The 24,516-nt window shown below is 41.6% G+C and overlaps 2 protein-coding genes and 1 long non-coding RNA gene across 5 annotated transcripts in view; 1 reads left to right on the forward strand and 2 right to left on the reverse strand.

Annotated features, from left to right (window-relative positions):
- The window catches only part of NUBP1 (NUBP iron-sulfur cluster assembly factor 1, cytosolic), a 16,591-nt gene extending 12,379 nt beyond the window's left edge, over positions 1-4,212 (reverse strand). For both annotated transcript variants that reach the window (XM_085514745.1, XM_015877105.3), the window contains exons 1-10: positions 4,171-4,212; positions 3,993-4,094; positions 3,687-3,823; positions 3,529-3,597; positions 2,694-2,726; positions 2,290-2,380; positions 1,811-1,965; positions 1,088-1,198; positions 866-968; positions 368-451 (exon numbers count right to left, since the gene is read on the reverse strand). In XM_085514745.1, the coding sequence (XP_085370871.1) occupies positions 368-451; positions 866-968; positions 1,088-1,198; positions 1,811-1,965; positions 2,290-2,380; positions 2,694-2,726; positions 3,529-3,597; positions 3,687-3,823; positions 3,993-4,094; positions 4,171-4,204 (919 nt within the window). In that variant the 5' untranslated portion in view covers positions 4,205-4,212. The remainder of the gene's footprint in view (positions 1-367; positions 452-865; positions 969-1,087; positions 1,199-1,810; positions 1,966-2,289; positions 2,381-2,693; positions 2,727-3,528; positions 3,598-3,686; positions 3,824-3,992; positions 4,095-4,170) is intronic.
- Positions 4,196-21,429, forward strand: TEKT5 (tektin 5). Its single transcript, XM_015877103.3, has 7 exons — positions 4,196-5,437; positions 6,183-6,266; positions 7,154-7,224; positions 7,846-7,989; positions 9,999-10,221; positions 18,846-19,000; positions 21,080-21,429. The coding sequence occupies exons 1-7, from the start codon at positions 4,877-4,879 to the stop codon at positions 21,291-21,293; spliced, it is 1,452 nt and encodes a 483-aa protein (XP_015732589.1). The 5' UTR covers positions 4,196-4,876; the 3' UTR covers positions 21,294-21,429.
- Positions 19,481-24,516, reverse strand: part of LOC107320860 (uncharacterized) — a 40,216-nt gene continuing 35,180 nt past the window's right edge. For both annotated transcript variants that reach the window (XR_014934094.1, XR_014934093.1), the window contains one exon: positions 19,481-19,826. This is a non-coding gene — a long non-coding RNA (uncharacterized LOC107320860). The remainder of the gene's footprint in view (positions 19,827-24,516) is intronic.

Genomic DNA, 24,516 nt, shown 5'->3' on the forward strand with positions numbered 1-24,516 from the left:
GTAGTTTACATGTAATCACAACCAGAAGGAGGCAATAGTATCATACTGTATCAGCACTATCATACTTAGTAGGCTCCCCTTGGTGGCCTGCTTAACAATTGCTTGAGAGCAAGCAAACACACCTCTTAAAATTGATCATTTAAGCAAAAGGATGAAAAAAGTTTGTATTTACAACTTAGTCATCACTCTAGAAGTCCCTCATAACTATGAATCAAAAGAAGTAAACTTTATATCGCACATTATGTTCTTAATTGCTATGCATGTGTGCCCTGGTTTGTTTTCTGATGACACGTGGTAGAAAACCAATTTCCAGCACCTTCAGTGCACTGCAGAAGGGATTCACCTTCATGGTGACTGTAAGACTTACTTTGAATGATGTTCCTGTAAGATGACGTCGCTGGAGAGTCAGGCACTTCAGACAGGAAAGACTGGCCTTTGTCACAACTTTTTCCTGGAAGGACGGGAGAAGCATGAAAACAGTGCAGCAGGAAAGGAACTTGTCTTTACTTGCTGCTCATCACACTATTGATTACACTCCTCCAATGAACCACCGGTATCCACTCCTTTTAAGCAGCAGTTCCATCAGTGATGGAGCTACAGCTCAGTTTTACAAAGGACCACAATCAGCAGGAAGTTCCAGTCATTACTTTGGAAGTACTGACCTGATCAAGTCATTAAATCAAGTGTTCAGCTCTAATAGCCAGTGGGTGATGAACCAGATATCTCATAATCCACAACAGAACCTGAGTCATGCCAGTGGCAGTGATGACAGAGCACTAACTGCTTCACTTTCTGTACCTCAGGCTTCCCAGTAGTAACACCAGCACAGTTTTAAAGCTGTTGCAGTGCAACACGGTAACGTTACCTATTTGAGGATCTAGAGGCACTTTGCCCAGCAGGGAAACATTTAAGTTCTGGCACATCTTCTCTGCACCTCCAGTGGTTGGGGGAAAGATCTGAGATTCTTTCTGGGATAACATGAAAATAAGAGTTACAGTGCTCTGATTCTGAGAACGAGGTGTTTTTCATGTCTGATATGCAAACAACATTGAGATAAAGAAATGCTTTAAGATACAGAGAGCCTTACCTTACAGTTTGGACATATAAAGCCACTCATGTTCTCCACGACACCTATGATGGGCAGTTTCACCTTATGACAGAAGTTGATTTCTTTTCGAACATCCTGAAGTGAGACTTCCTACAAACAGGAAGAAACAATTGGACTTTCTAATGAGTTGTCTGTAATCAATTGGTGCCGTTCCCTTTGTATCGTGATCAACATAACCCCATGAATTTGATGTAACTTCAATTTCAGCTGTCTTTCTCTTTTAAAAACGTACACCACAGAAATCTGCCATTTTTCTATTTGCAAGTCAAACTTTCCCCCAGATTTTAAGCCTTCATGTGACTTTTCACTACTCCAACTGATTTATGCATAGCATCAGGCAGTTGGGAGGCAGCACTTTCTTTGCTGACAAACAGTGCACACCTTATCACTTAAACACTAAACTTACTGACTTCTGAGCTTTAAGCCACTGGTGACCAAATTACAAATGCACAGTGATGCCAGCTCATATCCTGAAGAAGGAAGTGAATTAATGCATTTCACTACCCAGTACAAATCAGCTTTTGATCATGAACCACTCGGTGGTGCAGAAGCTCACTTAGGTCCATTACTCCATCCAAGCACCCACATAACTCATAAAGCAGCCAGAGCAAGTCAGTCAGCTCCCTTCTCTGAAATTAAACACAGACTCTCAACCAAGGACTCACTGTGCTGCTTCTGTGAGTGGAAATGAAGATCTCTTACCTGAGGGGTAGTAATTATAACAGCGCCATCTATATGTGATGCACCGAGGTACTGCACAATTGACAAGTGCTCATCTGACGTTCCTGGAGGGGTGTCTACAATCAGGTAGTCAACTTCACCCCAATCCACATCGCGAAGAAATTGTTTGATCAACCCTAGAAGAGAGGAGAAGAACGTGGGATTAAAAGAAATGAAATCCCTTGTATACTTCAGTCTGCTTCAAATTCTATAGCCCAGGTATGCAAAGCCTTCTGACTACAGTCAACTCAGGGACAGGAATGCTTATTTATTCCAGAGAACAGGAATGTTCTCTGATAGAAGTGGAAGGTGCAGTAACTACCACTGAACAGTCTGAAGTATTCACTGCTTTTCTGCCATCAATTACTATATTAGGTTTGTGCTGTTAGCCAAGTAAGCTCATCTTCAGGTATTTGTTCCTCTAACCATGTAAGTTGTTGCTGAAAACCCTGAACACGTACCATTTTTCTTTGGTCCTCTCCAGATGACGGCATCGTCAGGACTACTGAGCAAGAACCCCACTGACATGACACCTAAGTTTTCCTCAACATACTAAAAGAGAAGAGAAACTCCATGCAGAACAGGAGACAAAGGGCAGAGGGATACATTATGGGTGACCTTTAGACAAAAACATCACCCTGCATTTTCCCTGCATTCTTTTGAGATTAAGGAGATGTTTTTTGGGGGCGTAAGAGGCCCTTTGTCCATCAGAGAGTGACACACTATCACCTTACTGTACAGAACCTGGGTATTTATGTCATTAGAATTAATATAAAAGCACGCTGTGCTTCTTCCCCAGTCCTTCTGCTCCTCAGAACAGTGTCAAACCCATCCAGCCACCTCTGGGAACAGCTGCACAGCTTACCACTGGAGACCATCCTGATCCACTCTGATGAACCTGAAAATTGAAGAGATACAAAGTTACACTAGAAATTAATGCAGAAATTATGTAAAAGATGAGCAGAAGATAGAAGAGGATAAAAAGACCTTGTCTGTCCATGTGGTGCCACTTTATTGGGCCAGTTTAAATAAAAATTGCAGAGGAGCCTCCATTAATAAGTGAACTGCTGACCCCCCTTGCTGGAAGCACACCCATGACTTTATATAAATACATGAAGCACTTCAGAGCTGACAAAGAGCAGCATGCTGATATGACCCAGTTCAGCATGAATGGATTAGCAGTAGATACGGAGCAGAACCTGCCGGACAAAACTGGTCCCCCCGACTGCCTGCCATTCTTTAGCAAACCACAGAATCAGAATCACAGAATGACCCGGGTTGGAAGGGACCTCAAGGATCATGTAGTTCCAACCCCCCCGCCCAGCAGGGCCACCAAACATACACCTTTACTAGATCAGGTTGCCCAGGGCCCCGTCCGACCTGGCCTTGAACACCTCCAAGGACGGGGCATCCACAACCTCCCTGGGCAGCCTGTTCCAGGACCTGACCACTCTCCTAGTGAAGAACTTCCCCCTAACATCCAACCTAAATCTTCCCTCTTTTAACTTAAAACCATATCCCCGTGTCCTGCTAGGCCGCACATCAGCCATCTCACCCTCTTTGCTCCCCTGCCCACTGGCTGGCTTCCCAATAAACAACCTCATAGAAGCACAAACGTGAAGCTGAAGCCTTAATGAAACATCGGCAATGCTTTTAATGCACACGTTTGGCCTCTCGCTATAGAAGCGGTCATTGCGCACCTGCTCTCCTTCCAGACCCATCATCTTAGGGATGGACGGCCCACAGATATCGATATCCAGCAGAGCGACCTGGAACACAAAGCAACGAAGGCCCGTGGGAACCAAAACCCCGCAGCACAAACTCCGCTCAGTGCCGGCTCCGACCCGCTGCCTCCCACCTGTTTGGCCTCGTCGGCCGCCAGCCCATGGGCCAGCATCGCGCTGAACGTGCTCTTCCCCACGCCGCCCTTCCCGGACAGCACCACCACGATGTGCTTCACGCCGCGCAGCCGCTCCCGCAGCTCCGCCGCCTCGGCTGCAATGCGGGCAATGAGTGCAATGAGTGCAATGCAATGAGTGCAATGCAATGAATGCAATGCGGGCAGTGCGGGCAATGAGTGCAATGAGTGCAATGCGGGCAGTGCGGCCGTGTCAGCCCCGACACAGCGCCCAGCTCCGCCCGGCCCGCACAGCGCGTCTCTCACCCGGGTCCGTGGCGGCGGCGCCGGTGGCGCACAGTTTCTGGTTGGGGCATCCCTGACAGGCGGCGGCACGACCCGCCTGAGCGCTGCTGGTCCCCGGGCAGTCTGCAAAGGAACATGAGAGCTGCAGCGGACGGGAGCGGCACCGCGAACCGACACGAAGGGACGGAGCGTCCCTCACCCTCCGGCTGCGACCCGGCCGCCACTTCGGCCATGGCGCCGCATTACGACACTTCCGCTGCCGGGGCTGCACGGAGCCGCCTGGCCGCTGGGGGGCGCTGCAGGGCCGGGCGGGGATGGAGGCCGCAGTGCCATGATGCGATGATGTTATTGCTGGGAGTTTGGTGTACATGAGGTTATGTGTGATCTCAATACAGACACAACGCTGGTAACACTGAGCAGCAGCTCTGAGTATCTGTGGAAACCACAGCTGTAAAACTGAGAACCCAAAAGACCCCAACTGGGCATCCACTGTGCTCAGCAAAGGACAGCCACTGCCCTAAGGGTGATCTGATGGAGCCCAGGGTGATCTGATAGAGACTGAACCATGATGGAGCCTGAACCATCTGATAGACCACTGAGCCATGGTGACGTTCTTCATCTTTCCTGGGGTAAAATAAAACACTGCTTTAAGTAACTGCCCACCTCCCAAGAAAGACAAAGGATGGCCAGAAGCCTTGAAGCACAATTAGTGTGAGGGGTCCCGGCCTCTGGGCTGGTTGTTCCCTACAGCGCGTTACTGTAAACATTCTGAAGGGTGGAGCAAAGGCCATGGAATGTACCATGGGCTCAGAGCCCTGTGACACCACTGTGTGTCACCGGGTGCCGGCACGCAGGGCAGCGAGCAGCGGGGCTGCCTGGAGGCGGCTGCCTGAGCCCTGCGCACCATGGAGTTTTTGGGGACCACGCAGGTTGCCAGTTACTGTGGCACAAAGAAGAGCTGCCTGTTCCCGGACCCAGCCCCGACCAGCACCACTAAGGACACCTACCAGTCCTACTACCTACCAGGGTACCGCCACCTCAGCTCCTGGAAGCCCAGTGTGCTTCATAAGGTGGTTTCGGTCCTTCCCAGCTCTGCTGAGCAGTTTGGTCCCACCGGGCGGCCACCCACTGTTCTGCCCGCATTGCGCTCTGCTCTGCATTCCCGCTACAGCACTCGCGACTGGCACCATGCAAACATGGTTCAGTTAAAAGGCTCTGAAGCCTCCAGGTACTGGGCTGGAAGGATGAACACTGATTCTGTGCGGATGATGCAAGATAAGGACCAACTGACTCATCAGATGCAAGAAGACAGTCGCAGGAACTTGGGAGACAGGATCTCTAACATTGATTTCTGGAGATCTGAGCTCGCCTATGAGCTGGAATGTCTGCTCAAAGAGACCCAGGCCTTGGAAACAGCCAAGAAGCGGCTTGAATGTGCTATAGCTGAAATACAAGTACCACTGAAGGTAAGTTTGACACAGCCGCTTACTTCATGATTATGTGGCCAAATGGGTAAAGAGAATAGTTTTCTCTCTGTTGCATACTGTTATAACTTCCTTGTCACCAAGACAGACCTTGGTCAAATATTACCCTTTGTAGGAAGGAAACTTGGCCACCATGGTCACAGCTCAATACAGGAACATACCAAGGTGCTTCTCCGCCTTCTTGTCCCATCTCCCTGCTCCAGGAGGCCGAGCCTCTGGCAGGTGCAGGCAGTCATTTCTGAGGTCATTTCTGTGCCTTCCAGCAGAGCAGCCAGTGGCTCAGTGAGCTGCAGTACCCCTGGGCCCCCTGTTCAGTAATGGTAGTCATTCTCTATGGTTACAAGACTTCCAAACTTTGATATTGAGTAAGGGTCATTTGGGAGAGATGAGTGTCAGGGATTTTGCTATGGATCAGTGTAAAACAGGTGTTTTAAGTAACACAATTTTAAACAAAACTGGGGCAAGTTGTGATGTCGGCCTTGCTGCACATTACTATGCAGCTCATCAAATGAAAGTTTGGGTGGCAGCTCACCCCTTAAAGTACGTATTAGCAGGTAAGGTAATGAGCCACAAAAACTCATCAGTTCTGTGCAGTGAAGCCATCTTCTGTTTCACCCTCAATGGATGCCATTATTTATCATGTCAGCTCTATGGTCTCTTCAGCAAAGTTTTTTGCTCAATAATGCAGTACTGTGCCTATTGCAACTGTTCCTTGCTTTGCTTGCAGACAGCCCTGGAATGCTTGTACTACCGTGAGAAACGGAAGGAAATAGACTTGGTTCATGATGATGTGGAAAAGAACCTCATGAAGGTAGGATTGGACTCAGTGGTTTATTTTTTCAAGCTGTGAGAATAACCGAAATCCAACTAAATGTTTATCAGGGCAAAAGCATTAGTTCATAGCTCATTTGGAAGACTGAAGGTGAGAGAGGAGAAAAAATGGGTTAAACTACACATGTGGGAATGACTGATGTTCTGCTCATCCTCCCTGGAACAAGAGGAGCAGCCATGGGTCTATGTGAGGTCCCTCCAGTTTTGTCTTTGCCCATGAAATGATGTAGAAACAATCTTCATTGTTTTTGAGGCCATGTTCTATAAAATCTCTGAAGTCCTTAAGAGCTTACAGTATATAATGCTGCCTGAAGGACTGTAAGTAACGTTTGCGTAGTTTCCAGTGTGGTTTATTTCAGCATTTTTAATTTATTTAAGTCTGAGTGGAAACTTGGCTTTGAATTTCTTTGACTAATATTTGTACTTACGAAGAGTATTATTTATTTCAAGGAACCTACTTCTGAAATGAGATATATTTTCAACCTATTCTGCTATTAACCAAGTGTTTGTATTACTGTAGAAAAATGTAACGGTAGTTAGAGAGTAGTTTGATGGATTAAGGCTCATGTTTCAAGTACATTCATTATACGTAGCCCAAGAAAGATCTGACTTTGTCAGAATAATGACTCTATCCATTAAAATCTACTAGAATATTTGACATAATATAAAAGGCCACGCAGAACCAACTCCAAAGATACAACTTTGTAGCACTGAGGATGAAAGGGAGAAAAACACTTTCCTGATCCACACATTTGAGATACATGAGATGACTTCAACATCTAGAATGCAGAATAAGTAGGCTGTATTCACTAAAACAAATGGAGTTTGATGAAACAAACACTGACATCTGGATGTTTTCCACTCTAGGAGGTTGATCTATACAAAGACTGTCAAGAAATACTGGCAAAACTTGCACAAAGAATCAATCATCAGCTGGGGTAAGTATTTACATTTAATTCCTGTTTTAAAGACAAAGAAGCTAAATCCAGTGTTGGCTGGGATCTAATGACAGACTGAAAATAGCAATTGCAAAATCAGAGGCTTAAGCTGTTAGATGCTCCTTGCCCTCCGCCTCTAATTCTTCCTAAGAATAGAATTTGTTAAGCTGCAGAAGAGCAATACCTATCACTTAAAGCTCCAAGTGAACCAAGACAATTTGCCATCCTGTTCAAAGATTTCTCCCATCTTACAGCTTTGCTAGTGTGAAAGCTGTTACTGAACGCCCGCTCTCTTTTGCTCTGAGGCTGCCCCACGTGCCACACAACAGCTATCTGTTGTTTTTCACCCATGTGGTCATTTGTCATCAAAACGACAAACAACATTCCATGCACTGAATTAAATGTGGTTCTTTGGGGGATGCTCAGAGGCTAAAAGGTGGGCAGGGTGAAATGGTACAGCAGCTCCCTCTAGTTAAATTACAGCGCAAAGCATTTTCATGCCACTGTAAATGCCGGCAAATGATATGCTGAAGCATGGGAGGGTGTTAATGAAGGCAATTAGCTACCTAGTACTAAAGCTTTAAAGATATTCAGATTAAAGTAAGACTTTCCCCTTCACAGCATCAACCGAGATGTGCAGCATGCCCTGGAGCAGGATCTTTCTGACAAAAGTGCAGCCCATTTTATTGACACGAAGTGCTTTAACCTGAGGAACACATCAGACAGCATCAACTTCTACCACGGAGTGGAGAAAGCAGATGGGACGTGAGTATGAGTGGTCGCTGCTGTCTTCTCTTGCCAAGCAGGAGCCTGATTACAGCACAAGTTTGAGCCTTATCTTAGAAAAGCAGCAGAAAAAGAAGTGTCTCCTTGTGTGGCTTTCCTTGGTGTGAACCCTCCATCATCCTCAGTCAATGCCTGCTTTCTAACAGCTGCTGTGGCCGGAGAGCAGGCAGAAGCTGACAGCCTGCCGCATCTACAATATTGTGCGCTGGGCTGTTTCAGAGAGAACAATCATTTACAAACATGTTGCAGCTGACTCGCTGCCTTCAAACTGCTTCATGCAGATAGCTCTTCTTGTTCTTAATTTATAATCTTCTGTGTTCTTCAGGTTCCAAAGCACGTGAAATCAAAGCAAAACATAGCTAAGGCGTGCGGTTAAGTGTAGTGGGGTGAGCAGCATGCAGGTGCCCACCAAAAATAGCTTGGATTATTTGGAAATTAGCCCATCAAGATGTACAGGACATGTATTAAATAGTATGACTGAAAAGGATTTAGTAGATTTTAGCATGATGAATTGAAATTTCGCAATAATATACAGCTTTAAAACTGTATGTCATGGTATAGTTATGAACACCTGCATCCAATCCTAAAGCGATAGCAGAATAAAAACAACTTGCAATAGAGGGCAGTATTTTTGTGCTAATGACTCGTTAATGTGCTTCTCACTTGAACAGAGCAGTATCTAAATGGTGAACATACTCCACAGTTTCAGATGATGGCGACTCTGTCTTGCTGAGCAGTGGAGGGAAGAAATGTGCATTATTTGTTTACTAACAGAACAGAAGATCACCTCATTCACTACTGAAATGAGGGAGTAAATGAGAGAAACTTGGCAGGAATTCTGCTGACTCCAGTCATTTTACCTGCTTTTAGGATTAGCAATGAGTAAAAATATGCTTGTCAACTCTGGTAAAAAAAAAAAGTAGATTAATGTGGATAAGTTTTACAGCCCCTTTTGCTTTTCACCAGCCATAATCCAAAGCAATGCCATTTTTCATTAACATCTTACTGAAATCATTTGGCAAAGTGAGACACATGCAGCACTTGGGAGCAGAGCAGGTGTTTTCTGCTTGAATCATTCAACAGAGCCAGCCAGATAAATTACAGTCTGGGAAAGCAATGTTAAAAAAACAGATCAGGTATTAACTATTTCAAACCATCAAGATTGAAACCTTCTTGGTTTGGAGAGACAGGAATACACTGTGAAAAACTGGAAAGACAAAAAAAGAGCAACTGAAAAAACAAGCCATAACAAAATTAAATTATTTCATCCCTTAATGTTAAATCTCAGCATTCAATTAATATCTAAAGAAAACAAATGTGAGACTCAAAAAAATGGCAAAATTTCCCCTGTTGATTTTAACAGATAAGCATAGAACTAAGAACCCCAAAGTTTTTTTGCTACATGACATTGCAGAGGGAATATTCTTAGGTGGCATTTTTCTCTGTGCAGGAGACCTTTATTCAGTTTTTCTCTGTCCATTCATGTACTTTCCCATAGCAATGTTGTTTCTATATGTCTCATATGTATTAATAAGGTTAAGAATAATAGCCCCATAAATTAAAGCAAAAGTGTTTGTTATAATACATGGAAAAGAAAGAGGATGGATATCCTCCAAATAGTAGAAATGGACAGTGATAGCGCAGGAAGAAAATTCCAGCTCTCCTTACTCCTATCCTAGGTCAGTCAATGAGTTATCCATTTTCCTGCTACCATTCTTTCTGATGTTAAAGGCTACTAGAAGAATCAAAACCACATACTTTACAACACAGGTCATACATTTCTTGTGACGCAGGGCTGTTGATGTGTAACAATCCTGCTCTCATGGTTAGTTGGTCTTTTGCCATCACCTAAGTTGGCTTCTCATGTTTTCTGGTAGTTGGTGACACACAGCTCAGTTTCTCCAGGAGAAAGGCTTTGGGTTCACTCAGGTAGGCAGCATTTGAATCTAATTTGATGACGTACAGTGTACTTCTATTTTCCTTACTAGTGTTTCAGTTCCTGCAACATGGGCTAAATTCAGTGAAGACAATATCAGGTGCTCTCAACTTGCAAGAGCCAACTCTGCCAAGCTCCGGGAGGATACAGAGCTTGCAATGGAGAGCACATCTGAGGAGCTGTGGAATCAATATGTCAGCACCAATTTGGCCTTTAACAAACGCATTGCCGAAGTAGCTGATGCAAAGAACAAACTCCAGGCACAGCTGGCTAAGGTAAGATTCACTAAGCATCGGCAGCTGCATATAATCTTAGTTGTGCATGAAAGGCACAGAAATCTCTAGGGTTTACATCCTTCTTGAATAAGGCATCAGAAGGCACAGCTCTATTAGCTTCCTCAGGCAATGCATTTGCATCACTTGCAGCCTGGGGAGAGCTCACTCAAAGATGAGCAGCCTGAGATGACACAGTTTTACAGGAAACAATTCAACATGTGTCCTATATGAAGGATCAGTGTGCTTATGTTCATTTGCACCTTACATGCCTGAAGTGGGAAAAGATGTTTTAGATGGTATTTTTTAATTTTCTCTATTTTTCATTTATTGAGGCTATTCCCCAGTCATTTCCTGAGCAAAGGAAAGTTTCGTTATTTCTTTTGGTAAGCAGTGAAATAACCTTGGAAAGCACACAAATAAAAAGGCCCACCAGCACTGCAACATTCTTTTTCTTTTAGAGGAAAGAAAACATTTTAAGTTTTTGCACTTTCATTTTGCAGCAGTAAGAGAAAAATTAAGAATCCTTATATTCAAAATGTTATCAGACTGTCTTTGAAACCTAAGTTCCAAGTTGTCCTTCTGCTTTTAACACAATATACTTCCACATCTTTAACCTGACTTTCAGCCCGGTTGTGCTTTGAAATAGTCTCCTATTTTGGGGTGGTTCAGATGGTTAAATTCTCAAACATTTCTTCTTTTTATGTGATAAAAAGGAGAAATAGCACCAAAGGTGACAGACCTGTATTAAATTCCATCTGTATTACCTTTCCAGTCACTTTGCATGGAAAAATGTGATTTGTTGGAAATGTATTGGTGGAATTTTGAAACATATTCTGAAGTTAACAAGAGGTGCTGCCTTTGTACTGACAGATAAAAACTTGTCGAGCTATTAAGATTTACCTTGTTATTCATGTGACTTCAGTCAGAGTTCACTGTGTTCTTCTATTAAGACTCCTTCTCTTATAGAGGAGGCTCGTGTTCACTCATTTGTTTCAATGCACATTTGGAAACAATAGAGTTTTCCTGCCATTCTATTTGTCATAAGTTGTTTAAGATGTTTTCAGTTTATTTTTAGGGACTCAAAGGAAAGTGCAAACCAACCAGCTAAATATGTGTGAAGTCGCAGCACATAATGTTTTCTCCTATTTTTTCCTGCTTATAAAGCACAAAAGATGTTGAATGTAGTTTTTGTGTGGTTTGGATCCTATATGAATGAAGCCAGCTATAGCACTTTATCCCTGAACTTGCAAACTAAGTTTCTCATGGACTTTATCTAAGAACACTTGCTGCTGGTTAAGAAGAGGATGAAGCTGTATGATAGAAAGCCTGTCAATTCTTTTGCTCACCATACCTCAAAAGGACAAGAGGAAGGAGAGAGAGTAGGGGATGAATGCTTATTTAACAGTCATCTATAGCTAAGCAGAGCAGATTACCTTTAATTCTTTCTCCAGGCTTGTATTGTAGTCTGAAGCACTTAGAGGAAAAAAAAGTACTGCTAGGATATGCATTAAGGCAGCCATAGGAGCAGCTAGGACACATGGCTGTCCCTTAAACACAACCACTCTTCTGTTTTTTCTTTGGGTTATCATTATAGTCAATATATTGTGCTACAGTTCCTTTTCCTCTCACGTGTAATACTAACCTATTAACCACAACAGGTGCCACAATTTCATTTTCTTGTGATTAGAAAATGGATCACTCTTTCAAAGGCTGTTTTTGTGCTGGCTTCACAAGCAGTGAATGTCAATATTAGAGACATCCTTCCTTCTGCCAAATTCTTTTCCTAGCTAAGCAGACTACCTCCATGAACTGAGAGGAGAATGAATATAGACAAAGTTTGCTTGGAACCAGGAGAAGTTCTATATTTAATGAAATCTGAAGCTCATTTCTGAATGAAAAAATACTTTTCTGCTTTGTGAAACAGCCAAATCTCTTCCAGACAAAAAGCTGTACAGGGAACTTCCTGCAACCATTTGTTTCTAAAATCAGAAAGGAAAGAATTAGAAAGAAAAATACATACAAGAACAAATAGTGTGAATGTGGTGATGATAAAAAATAGCCACATGTTGAAATAGCACATTTTCTTCTGTCTGTATCACTTGGATGTAGAAGATCAGCTGGTTAAGATTATGAACCTAAATGCCTCAGCTTGTGGTCTCAGCATGCTCTTCCTCCTCCTAAAAAAGTACCAAATTTGTATATAAGAAAAACCCAAAATGTAAAGAAAATGAGTGATTAATTATTATTCTGTTTAGTTCTATTGTAGGATATTGTCTTTCTTTACATCCAGATAAGTGTTTCCTATTTACCAAAAGACACAGGGACATTCTCTATGTAATAAAGGCATCCTGTTGTTTTCACTTCTATCAAGAGTTAGGCCAGGAGTTTTGCCAGGACCTTCTCCATCAATGACATAATGTCTCCATTTCAGGTTACAAACTGCACAAGTCTAAGAGCAATAACTACACAGCAGTACATCTGCTTTTTTAAGCATTTTTTTTTCTGCTGCTAAGATGGTGGGTGGACTTGAACCTCATTCTCTACCACATTCCTGCGCCATTTACCTTGTGTTCCTGATATACAACTGAACAGCAGATCCCAAGAAATTCCCTGTTGCTGATTGAGGTTCTGACACAGCTTTTAACGTAGGTTCCCACTATAAAGTGTTGGCACATCATTTTTTAATAGTGCATGAACAAAACATGCACTTGAGAATAGTACTTCATATATTTGCCTTCACTATACACACTTCCCAATCCAATCAGGACCAAGGCTACAGTGAAGAACTCTTCCTGGAAGGCATTTGATAAATAGACATGAGGAAATTATTTCAAGAGGAATGGAGCAAAACCCTCAACAATGAAAGTGTTTGGCACTCTGCTTCCTTTTTGTATTTAAACGAGTCCAAATAAGGCCATTTTATAACACAGATCACCTGCTCCACTATATTTTTTTACTACAAACCTCCACTAATCTGCATTTATTTATAGGAATGGTTTAGTGACTTACAGATGTATCATCTTGGGTTAGATCAGCTGTGACTTTATCTTTTATTCTACTTGGAGTTCAGTCTGAAGGTCGGTGCTTGAAAGGGCTCCAAGTTCAGATCGAGCTTCCAAGTCAGTGTAAGAGAGGTCTCCAAGGAGCATTGTTTGCCAGTGATTCCAGCTTGCCTTTCTGCATTTGCACTCCAGCTGCTGTCTGCTCTCACTGTTGCTCCACTGATGTATTCAGGAAACTGTCTGAGTTCTCTTCGAATTTTGATTGTCTGCTTTTCCTTCCTCCCACTTCTTTTGGGGAAGCTGGATGGTGAGGCTCACAGCCCCCAGCTCTATCAGAAGTCTGGGAAGTGATTTGCATAGGGAAACAGCAAAAACGGATTGAAGTGGTTCTGTATGACTCTGAACAGGAATCTATTGAATGCAGAAAGGAAATGCTTTCCTTAAAAACTTGCTTTATACGTCTCCCTTTCTAGTTCATGGTAGGCCTTCCATGATCAATTCTCCTCTGCCCACTTTTGCTTGATTTTTCTCTAGCAGGCTGAGACAACTTGCCATCTTTTTAGAAACTTAGTGCAGGAAGTATGGGTGTGGTATAAAGCATTTCCTACTGCAGCTATGAAGCCTGGAAGTCATCACAACTGCAAGAATGATTAAAAGAGTGCAAAGCAGGCAATTGCTTGAATAAGTTCCTCAACTTCCTCCTTAGTAGGATGAAAAGGGTGATGTTAGGAGCACTAGATGACTGCACTTGATTCAGCTTATTCAAGGGACTGCTGGGGAAGGGGCAGAACACTTGCTAAATCTGGCTCTATAAAAGCAGACAAAAACAAAAGAAGAATCAGTGGCAAGAAAGAAGCCAGACAAATCCAGATGGAAAACATACACACTTCTTTCTCAAAGCAAAGGAATTCATCACTGCGGCAGTTTACCACAGATAGGTGACTTTGTTAGCACAAGGAACTGAAAATCAAGATTGCTGTTCTCCCTGACAGCTCTGCTTTTCCTACAGGCACTGGTTTATGAAGAGGAATTGCTGCAGGGTATTGTAGTGTCCTGCAGGCAGTGTAGGCAGCTAAATAACTCAGGATTTCTTCTCACCCTGAGACTGAAAATGTTCTATTTCCATTTCTATCTCAACTGCATAAGTCTGTCATTACTTGTCTTACTTGATTCTGGGATTAATCTTTGGAGAATTCTTGTGAGAATCTGGATGGAAGAACTTTAGGTATATGAGGTTCTGGCTGGAGACAAGAAGCCCCTGGCCAGGGTTAAATCCTAAACCAGAGGGAATCACAGCTCTGCTGTGTTTCATTGTCACCGGGCTCACAGAGAATGTGGCTGTTTGGGGATGGAAATATTTTCCAGGGTTCTGATCACAGTGTGTGACCCTGGTCAGGCACAGAGCTGTTCTGGGACCAATATTTTAGGGTAGTGAACAGCAAATATAGCCCACACAATCCAGTGTAGAGATGGCGGTATGGTAACTACAGTATGTCTCAGTGCATCTCTTTATGATGAGAGAAATTATGGTAAATGTATGTGACATCTGATATAAAATCTACACAAATCTTTAAGAAAAGGAGGAAAACCTTTTATCATGGTTGCAGCCCCTCATTAATATGTTTGCATCTATTTTCCATAAAGTTAATATTAACGTAAATAGTTACCTTGGCTTCCCTCTCCTAGAAATAACCAATAGGACAGGATGTTTACATGCAGTAGGGCTGAAAATCAGTCAGACCAGAGAGCGAGTGACATATTTACACAGCCCAGTATTTACCCCATGCCTAAACACCAGATTATCTCAGCTAGCACTGAACAAGATAGAACACCTGCACTGTGCTCAGAGCATTTGTATGCTCAGAGGCAGAGCTGCCCAGCTCCTCCCTTCCTGCAAGGTTTGCTATTCCTCTACCCAGGAGCACAGGGATCAGAAACATGCTGGAAAAACAGATAGATATTCAGTAAAACCATGAAAAACTAGCCACTCATTCCAGTGAAAGAGTAGCCCCAATTCTGAGTATTTCCATTCAGTTCACTGAGAATGAGTGCTTTTAGCAACGGTTCCCCCTTACTTATTTTTTTTAGCCTCTGGGGTGTGAAAAGGCAGTATATTACATCAATATATGATGGAAACTAATTCTTACTTACATTTCTGTTTGATATATCTTTACTCTATATCTGAAGAACCTACAGAAATTTCGTTTCAGTAAGTTGCTCTGTCACTTAAATAGATTATCCTCTGAGTTTCCACCCTTCACACATCTTTTTTATTAAATTCAAATGTATTTATAAATCCAAAAACAAGCAATTTGTTGTCTTAGCACCTATTGAATATGTTTATATGATGGCTAGAAGGAAATACTGAATATTGGTTACATTTAATAGTTACACAATCTACTTCTAGTTCAAGACATAAGCAGGGGTGCAGCAGTGTTGTGAGCTGAGGGATGGAGCATGTGTATAGGAGAGGGAGCACTTTCCCTGTGGCACTTTCCCCACATGGGCTTTCATCTTGGATCCCGGTCTATCCTCATATTTTTATATGTCTTTTGCTACTTTTTTCTCTTTCTCATTTCATGCCTTAAAAACTCAGTAATTTGTGGTTTCTGATGACTTTTCCTGGTGGCTGCGTATACACTTCATTCGCTTAATCTTATCGTTTAATATGGGAACCTGTTTGAGAGTAAAGTTTTCAGACGATTAATGAAGAGTGACTCAGAAGTGGTTGGGAAGGTGTGTGCTGGTAGGTTTAAGCAGCTCAAACATGCCTGGAAAAACCTGTTTGAAGGAGGAAATAGATATGCATGTATTCTAGAAATTTCAAATGAAAAGTAAGGCAATAACTGGAAAACAAAGTTAGATTTATGCCTCCTAAAATGGCTGCTTAGTCTCACAAAGTCATTAAGACTTGCACAGGCTGAATCAGAGTACTAAGAGTGGGCAAGGCAACCATGTAGGAGAAGCCTGGCTTCTTAGTCTGCCACACAACAATACTTCTCTTCATGGATTAGGCTAAGTGGCACTCACAGTGGGTAGGCTAGAATTGGAGTAATCAAGTGGTAGCCATTGCACATCAGAATGCATTTGGATTGTTATGGATCCAGTGTCTTTAGCTGCACAGCGTCTTCTCACACTGAAGGACATGCTCCCAGCTGCTAAGTAAGGCAGCCTGTATTGAATGAAAGCAAGCCTTTGCTGATGTTGCTGTAGAAGGCAACTTGTTTCTTTCATTGATGACTAGAAAGAATCTCATTTCCATCAAGAAAGATTAACGATAATTGTCAGATTGTAGCATTGCTGGTGTTATTCGTTAGACTGCTCTGATCACATGTGTGACCTAGTGGCTCCTTTTCTGAGTTGTACTGTATTCAGACTATAAAAATCATGGCCTTGGTGAGGTGAGAGAGCAGCAGGAAAGCAGGTTTCTAGAAGCTCTCAAGTGTTCTGCAGCACAAAACTTTCCTCATGTCCTGGAAGGGAAAGTTTCCGGGTGGGCAGCAGCCTGAGCCAATCCCTCAGCACAGTCTCTTAGGAACACGCTGCTCAGCATTTGTTGTTTTTGCTTCCTGCCTTTGGAGGCCATCCAGAAATGACGTGTACTAGTGCAACACTATCTGGTGATCGTCCCCACCAATCCGTTTATGCACTGTAGATTATCTAAGTCATTTTATCCAATGTGTGTCCAGAATGAGTAATCAAAAAATGTTTGAACTAAGCTTCTGTGATGCTTTGGAGGTGGTTCCCCCGAGGCCATTTTACTTTGCATGTCTGAAACGACAGCACTTAAAAAAAAGCAAGGAAAAAAAAATGGCAACATACAAGGAACCACATCCACTTACATGAAGCCAAGCAGGGCTTGAAGAGAGATGCATGGTTTTACATTTGAATTTTGAGTTAGGAAACAGGTTTAAACAACTTTTTTCTCTGTGAATGAGTTGTGAGGGATTTGCTCGGTAGCCCTGGTTGTGCATAATGCCCTTGCACACTACTGGCTCTGTAATGAGCAGGACTTGTGAAGACGTGTGTGTAGCATGAGGGTGCTTTTTAATGACTGTGCATTACGTAGACACGATGTTATAAGGGCAGGACATACAACTGTGAATTTTAGATGAAAGCTCTCTTCTTGGTACCAACAATCAACTGGATTCTCAATATGATGATAAATTACAGCTGAAATACATGGGTTTGTGGTCTAGCTGTTGTCACCAATAAAGCTCAGATTCTGAACCACGCAGGCCTTACTCAGAAAAAGGTCTGAGAATGCAAGTCCTCTGTTTCACCATATGTAGTAAACAAATGACCCTCCCAAATCCTTTATGAAATTGAAACATAGCTTTGTCGAGTTCTTACTGGGCTGAGGTGACGTGAGCTACTATGTTTCAATGGTTTTAGTTTGATTTACACTTCTTTAATATTCTTTTAAAAATCATCTTACCATTTATTATAAACTGTATGTAGAATTAATGTAAGAGGCCCAAACCCTCACTAAATCACACTGCAGGTAACATAACCACACCCCAGTGAACTTGGCTCACTTGTTTGCAGCAAGGCGTAGCATGGGAAGCACTCCTGCAGTGAGAGAAGCTGTAACATAAACACAGGAAAGGAGGACCCTGCTAAGCAGTGGGTGACCTCTAGAAGCACTGCGTACTCTTCCCTCACAGCCTTGGCACATCCCCACAGGTTGATATTTTGGTTGGCAATGAAGATGAAAGCTGTGGACTAAGGGTAGGGCTGACAGGCTTGTAGAAACCCCCTGACATCTCTTTAATCCCCAGCAGCCCACCTGGGAGCTGCATCTCACCTCCTCCACGTGCACATGAACATACACAGGATTCTCTTAGAACATTTCTAAATTGTGATGTTCTTGCAACAGCATAAGCTGCTCCAATTCTGCTTCTACTTTTAATTGAGCAACAAAAAGACCCAAAACCTGTGTGTTTTCATACCATCATATACTATATTGTATATAATGTCCCATTCCCTTGTTTTTGTTTATTTATTTATTTTTTTTCCTAATCTACAGAAATAAGTATGTACCTGGTAAAATTGTAGGCAATATAGAAAACAGTAGATCTAACAATGTGCTATTACTGTAAGTAATTAGTGTGCAAAATAAACAGCTACCAGAACACGTTGATGTATCTGCATAAACATTTCCTATAAAACACAGCTTGCTTACAGTGATTATTTAATTAAGAAAGATGTCTCACATTGCTCTACTGTACAATATCAACCAAGCTCTTAAAGATTTGGGCTGGTGTGCCGGCTTCTGGGTTTTACCTGTAAGTAACTTCAAGAAGTAAGAGCTAAGTTGTTCTCCAGTGTTGATACCCAGTTTTGCAGGAACAACTTAGTTACATGTTTTAACAGCATTTAATGGCCTCTGGCTCTCCCATGAGCTGTGACTGCTGTATATCCTTTGAAAGAAATGGCAAGATCAAGCCAACAAATTATACAAATATGTTTGGTTGCTGTGAGGCTGTAGAAATCTCCTCCCCTAAACCAAAGCAAAATGACATACCAGAATGGAAGCAGTTTCAATAGGACTGTTTAAAGCAGATGAAGTTCTGATTTTGGATGCATGTGAGGCTTACAGAAATGTTCTTCTCTGGTCAGGTGCTTCAAGAAATCTTCCAGACAGAAGATACAATCATGCTACTGGAGAGATCCATAATGGCAAAGGAGTACCCACTGAAAGTGGCTCAGACACGCCTGGAGGGAAGAACTAGGCGACCCAATATAGAACTATGCCGTGATGCACCTCAGTTTCAGTAAGTAGAGGCCAGACTACCCCATCCCTTCCTCAGCTACTCAAGAAATTTAACAACAGTATGAATTAATTCAACAGGATTAGAATTGTAATCATTATGTGACTATACACCCTGGAAGAAAGAACTAAAATCGAAGTAGCTATGCTGAAGTAATGGGCCAGACCATAGAATCGTAGAATCATGAAATACCTTACTTTAGAATTTTTTTTCTCAGGAAAAATTCTGTCTTGATGCAAAAATTATCTGATGTTCAGATCCCTTTAAAAGTTATCTGCCAATTAGAGCAAGGCTAAGGAAGAAAGTTCTCTTTCTTCCTGAACTTGCTGTTTTCAATACTTTTATCCAATATAGTGAGTCCAGAATCATTGTACCGATAAGCTCATCTGCTCATTTTGGTTGTGGGTTCTTACCTTTACTCTGGGAGCAGGTCAGTTAATACTTCAGTTACCTTTGCACCATCAATTAGGAATACAAATAAGCTAGTATCAACAATTTATTAAAGAAATGCCAATCACTACCAACAAGATGGCCTTAAATATTACTATACAACTTCAGTTATTACTCACTCAAAGTCTGTTATTTCCTCACTTCCTTCCTGAAGATCTCCTCCACAAAAATGTCTGCAGCATCATGATTGGTGTCAGTCATCAGGACTGTGTGTATCCAAAATACAAAACTTCTTTGAGTTAGGATCAAAAATGCGCTGAAGCACAGGGTCATATTATTCCTTTTTCCTATAACTGAAAGTGATGCTGTTGATGTTCCAAAGGGTCGTGTCTGAGAAAGTTTGAAAGCTTCATTTGAAATCATTGAACATTTTCTTCACCTGTAATGATAGGATATAAATAGGAAATTTGTGTAGGGCTTCTGAATCAGTTCAGCTCTCACCAGCTTACAGGTTATATAAGAACTTAACATGCAGTTATAAAAGTATTCAGAAGTACTTTTAGGCTTAATGTACACATAATTTTTCCATCAGTCTGATACAATTTCCAGTATTTCAACCTAAGTATCTATGCAAGTACACTGTTTGCTAGACAGTTACATTGATAATTACCATATCTTATTCTCCTTCCTTTGAAGAGTATTAATTTTGTTATGCCACAGCTCCCTAAGCCAGACGTTGTTCTGGATGCTTTAGCTGATCTAACTCTTTGTATGCAATGTTCATCCTAACTGTGATTAGAGCTTGAAATACTGACGGAGTGTATTTGAAATGTGGGCACTTCTTCTATCACAGTTTTTGGCTGAGCTCATACCTCAAATAAAATATATTTTTATTGAGAAACTCCAACCTGAGAATGAAAAACCATTTACTAATTCATTTTTTAAATAATTTGTTCCACATATTTATCTCTTGGTTTAAATCACAGATATTCAGCTCAGTAGGGAAGGAAAATATCAAATGAACCACTTATTTGTAACATGTAAATGTTATCTGAGTTTGCTGTTTATTTAAAAGGAAGTGCTGATGTGCATTTGTTCTCTGTGTGTGTGCTGCCAACTTTGTAGTTTAAGGGATTAGAGAGAAAACAAATTAATAAAGTCTAGTTTTTCTGTGCTGTTCCATGCTGAAAAAGCTGGGACTATCCCAAAACAAGTTGAAGTGGATTCTGGAAAAAAATCAGTTTCTTAAAGCTTACAGTGCTTGGCTTATTTAATAGAACATTTGCTAACACACCAGGTTGACAGTATTAAAGAGTTTACCCACTCAGTGACTATGCAAGGAACTTTGCCACGTCTGCATTGATAGGCCATGGAACTACACTGATGGTCTCCAGAAATGCAACATGGCCATGCTAGCCCTAGAGCTGCTACCCAAACAGGAGACAGCAAGTGAGAAAGACAGAATTCAGGATGCCAAGTGCCTTAACCTGCTGTTGAATGTCGGTGTAAGCAGAAATTGACACTTCTTACAGGTGCTGTGGAAGCTAGTTTAGCAAAGAATAGGTTTCAGATTGAATTTTGAATTCTGTTTGAATTCTGTCTGAAAATCTGACTTGTCCTCTGTGAAAAAGAGGCATGTGGTGGGAGATTGCTAAAGTTATTGGAGCAACCTGTGCCCTTCTCTTTTTTCAGGCTTGTCACTGAAGTTCATACTTTAGATGACACCATACAGACCTTAAAGAAACATCTGCAAGAAGCCCGTGATACTCTGCAAATGCTACTTAACACCAAATCAAAGCTGGAACACGACATTTCTGTGAAGGCAAACTCCTTCTTCATTGACAAGAAGTGTATGGAGATGCGCAAGACCTTCCCCTGCACCCCACGGCTCATTGGCTACACTTGAGCAGTAACCTTTGATGTCTCCTGTGCATGACATGAAAGCTACAAAGGTTGCAAATATTTCCTGAAGGCAATCATTATTTTATTGGGGTTTCGTTTCTTTGTTTGGAATCCAATAGAAATAAACCAACCAAAATCAATACTGTGCTTCTTTTCTTTGAACAACTGCGTAATCTCAGCTGTAGATGCTCCATGGAATAGAATTAGTAGACCTGTTCTAACAGAATCAGACCACACTAAAATGAATACAGAAATACTGCATGATTTGTGAGTTACTAGCTAAAGAAAATTATTAACTGACATCCCACACTTTTCAACAGAATATGTACAATATAGGATTTAACTCTCTGGGAAGTCCTGGTCTGAAAACATCACATCTAAATGCTTGCCCGTCCTTCAACTCTGTCTAGTAGAAGTAAATTTGGTGTTTGCTTGAAATTAGAGGAGGCTGAGCAGACTTGATTCATAGAAGAAAATCTTGTATATTTATGTGAACTATTCATGACCAATGTTTGCCTTTGAGACCAAGAGGTCTTAACTATGCAGAAATGTGTACTATCAGTAGATGTCAACAGACTTCATGAGCACAGACCGTACCATTGTTCTTCATCATCGAAATGAAGACAGTGAAGGCTGAAACACTGATAATGTGATAATCTCAGAAAGGGATTTGAGGAAGCACTAGTTTTAACCCATGTTAAAGCAGTCTGACTTTTGAACAAATTGAATAACAATGTTTTTCTGTTAATTGTGTTTCTGTGTGGGGTTTATGTGCCTTCACGTACAGCACAATCAGCAATGCACAGTTCTAGCAACTGAGCTGCTTCCTGCTACCTTGGTCCTACAAGGGTCCCCTTCACAGAACAGCTCTAGGAACACATAAAACACATTTTAACTGAACCAAAGCCAAATCTGAAACAATGCTTGATTTGAAAGTTGCCTGAACAAACTGGCTCCGTTCCTCCTCTTTTGTTTTGTGGAGGTGGTGGCTTCACCCAGCTCACAACAGACGTCACATTGCTGGGGAACACCGAGCTGTGCAGTGTTGTACTTCCTGGCAAGTGAAGTGCAGCTCTCACTGAGTGTGGTTGTGGCTGAGCCATTTCACACTCCATTTTACTCGTACAGTTAAAACTTTTTCTGTCAAACCATTTACATGTGGTATGTTTCTATTGATTCAAAATCACAGGTACTCATTTCACATTGCATCTTCTTCTAAATTAAGATAATTCTTGCATCATGGCTATGAACAGTGCAGACTGCTCCATCCAGCATTATGTCTCCAGCTCTTTGGGAGGAATTACCCAGGTGCAGGAAAAGTCCCAGAATCACAGTTTGTGTTGATTGTTTGCGATAGTGATAGCAGTGCAGAGCATTTCCAGGGCTAATGGAGGTAGTGGGGACACACTGAAGATTTGTTGGCAATCTGGTTGGAATTAAAGGTTGTATCTTACTGCCTCTTAATCTGAAACACTTTACAACAACCTTTGAGTGCAAAGTAAGGAATCTCACAATGCTTTGTTTCTCAGCAGGGAGGACTGTTACCACTGGTAACGTTTTCCTCCCTCTGTATGCTCTGGTATGGAGGGAAATTTTATCACTTGTTTCTGTTACCACCAAACTGTTAAGCCCTTGATTTGCATTTTGTATGTTATTTTACAGCGTATGAAGAATAATATTAGCATTGAGCTGTTAAATATTGACAGCGGTCCCACCCTATTCATCAAATAATGACAGCTGACCATGCAGAGAACTAAGAATTATTTGGAAATTTGAACATGCATGAAGGCAGCAAATAAATTTCTAGAAATTGGAGTCCTTCCCAGTTCTCACAACTACTCTAATAGCTAGAAATAGTTTCTCCCCTTCTTATGCCAAAAACTCGATTAAGAAGCATATAGCAGAAGGAAAGCACTTTTAGGAGAGTCAAATTCTTTTAACAGTTTTATACAGAAAAAGAAAGAAGGAAAAATCTTTTCCTGACAGCAGACAGCATCACTAAGAAGTCAGTCTGAATTTGTTAATGTTGGGGTTTAGGGATGCTGGGGGTCAAACAATAGCTCTGAACATCACAAATTCCAGCTCCTCCCTTTGCCTTTCTTCAGCCACAGTCTCTGCAAGATCTCAGCTCTGCTTTTTGGGTGGAGTGCTCTCTTTATTTTCAGTGCAAACAACTCTGAACTTGTCTTAACACAGTGTGAACTACTAGGAGTGACTGCCTACAACCAGGGATCTATGACAGATAGTTTCATTCTCTGAGAGCAGCGTTCTGCATGTGAACAGTAACTCCCTGAGGTTCAGCCACCACCAGTATGAATAAACTTCTACTGGTTACTGCAAAACAAGAACAGAACAGAAAATAATTGTATTCCCTATCTACAGCTACCAGAAGATATAAAGTATATTAACGTAGTGGAAAAGCCTTAGCAAAGAAAATGCTCCAGTCTTTCATTAGTAGTACCCACATATGCAGCACATTTATGTTTGCTGATAATGTTCAGCATCTTTGTAAAAGTATAAAGTTTTCTTTAGGCAATCTAAGAAAAGGGGGAAACCTGCTCAGGTTATAAATCTATATAAATTGGAAAGGGCTGGAATTTGTTAACTAAATTTTAGAGGATGGAGATAAGTCAGTATTTGGTTCTTGGGAGGATGAGTTGATAGATAAGGCAGAAAGGCTAGATTATACTCTTGTTTTGCAACTGCGTTACTGTGTAAATGAATTTACGCAGCCTTGAAAGCACAGTTAATATCATTTGTGATGGGAATACGTCAAAGGAAACACATTTCTAACAAGCATAAAGATACTCAGATAAACCTGAGAATCTCTTCAGAAAACCCTAAAAAAAACAGAACATAAACATCCTTTCAGGCAATTTTTTTCCTTTTATTTCATGGATCTCTTCTTATGAACTGGATCCTTAATTAACCCACAAATCTAATAAGCAGATCCATAGAACTTGAAAGATAAGATCTGTTCTATAGCAAATAAAGTAACGCAGAGAAGACCAAAACCTGTCCCTGCCTGCTTCAGACAATGAGATAATTTTAGTTCCAGACAAGCTATTTCCTAACATTATCTAAACTACAGCTCATAAAAGTTTATGGACTCAACCTCCAAACAGAGCAAGAAAACAATGGATCTAAGTATCTTCAGTAATAATAATGCCATTTCAGTCCCACATAGTTACTGACTGCAGTGAAGATATCTGATCTTATCCTGATCT

Source organism: Coturnix japonica, chromosome 13 (genome assembly GCF_054131305.1).
Source record: "Coturnix japonica strain WE chromosome 13, WE-NBRP24, whole genome shotgun sequence".
NCBI lineage: Eukaryota > Metazoa > Chordata > Aves > Galliformes > Phasianidae > Coturnix > Coturnix japonica.

Coding starts and splice junctions, on each gene's coding strand:
- TEKT5 (XM_015877103.3), top strand. CDS start 4,877: ATGGAGTTTTTGGGGACCACGCAGGTTGCCAGTTACTGTGGCACAAAG. Junction 7,225..7,845: donor AGAATCAATCATCAGCTGGG/GTAAGTATTTAC, acceptor TCCCCTTCACAG/CATCAACCGAGATGTGCAGC. Junction 7,990..9,998: donor GTGGAGAAAGCAGATGGGAC/GTGAGTATGAGT, acceptor TTTCCTTACTAG/TGTTTCAGTTCCTGCAACAT.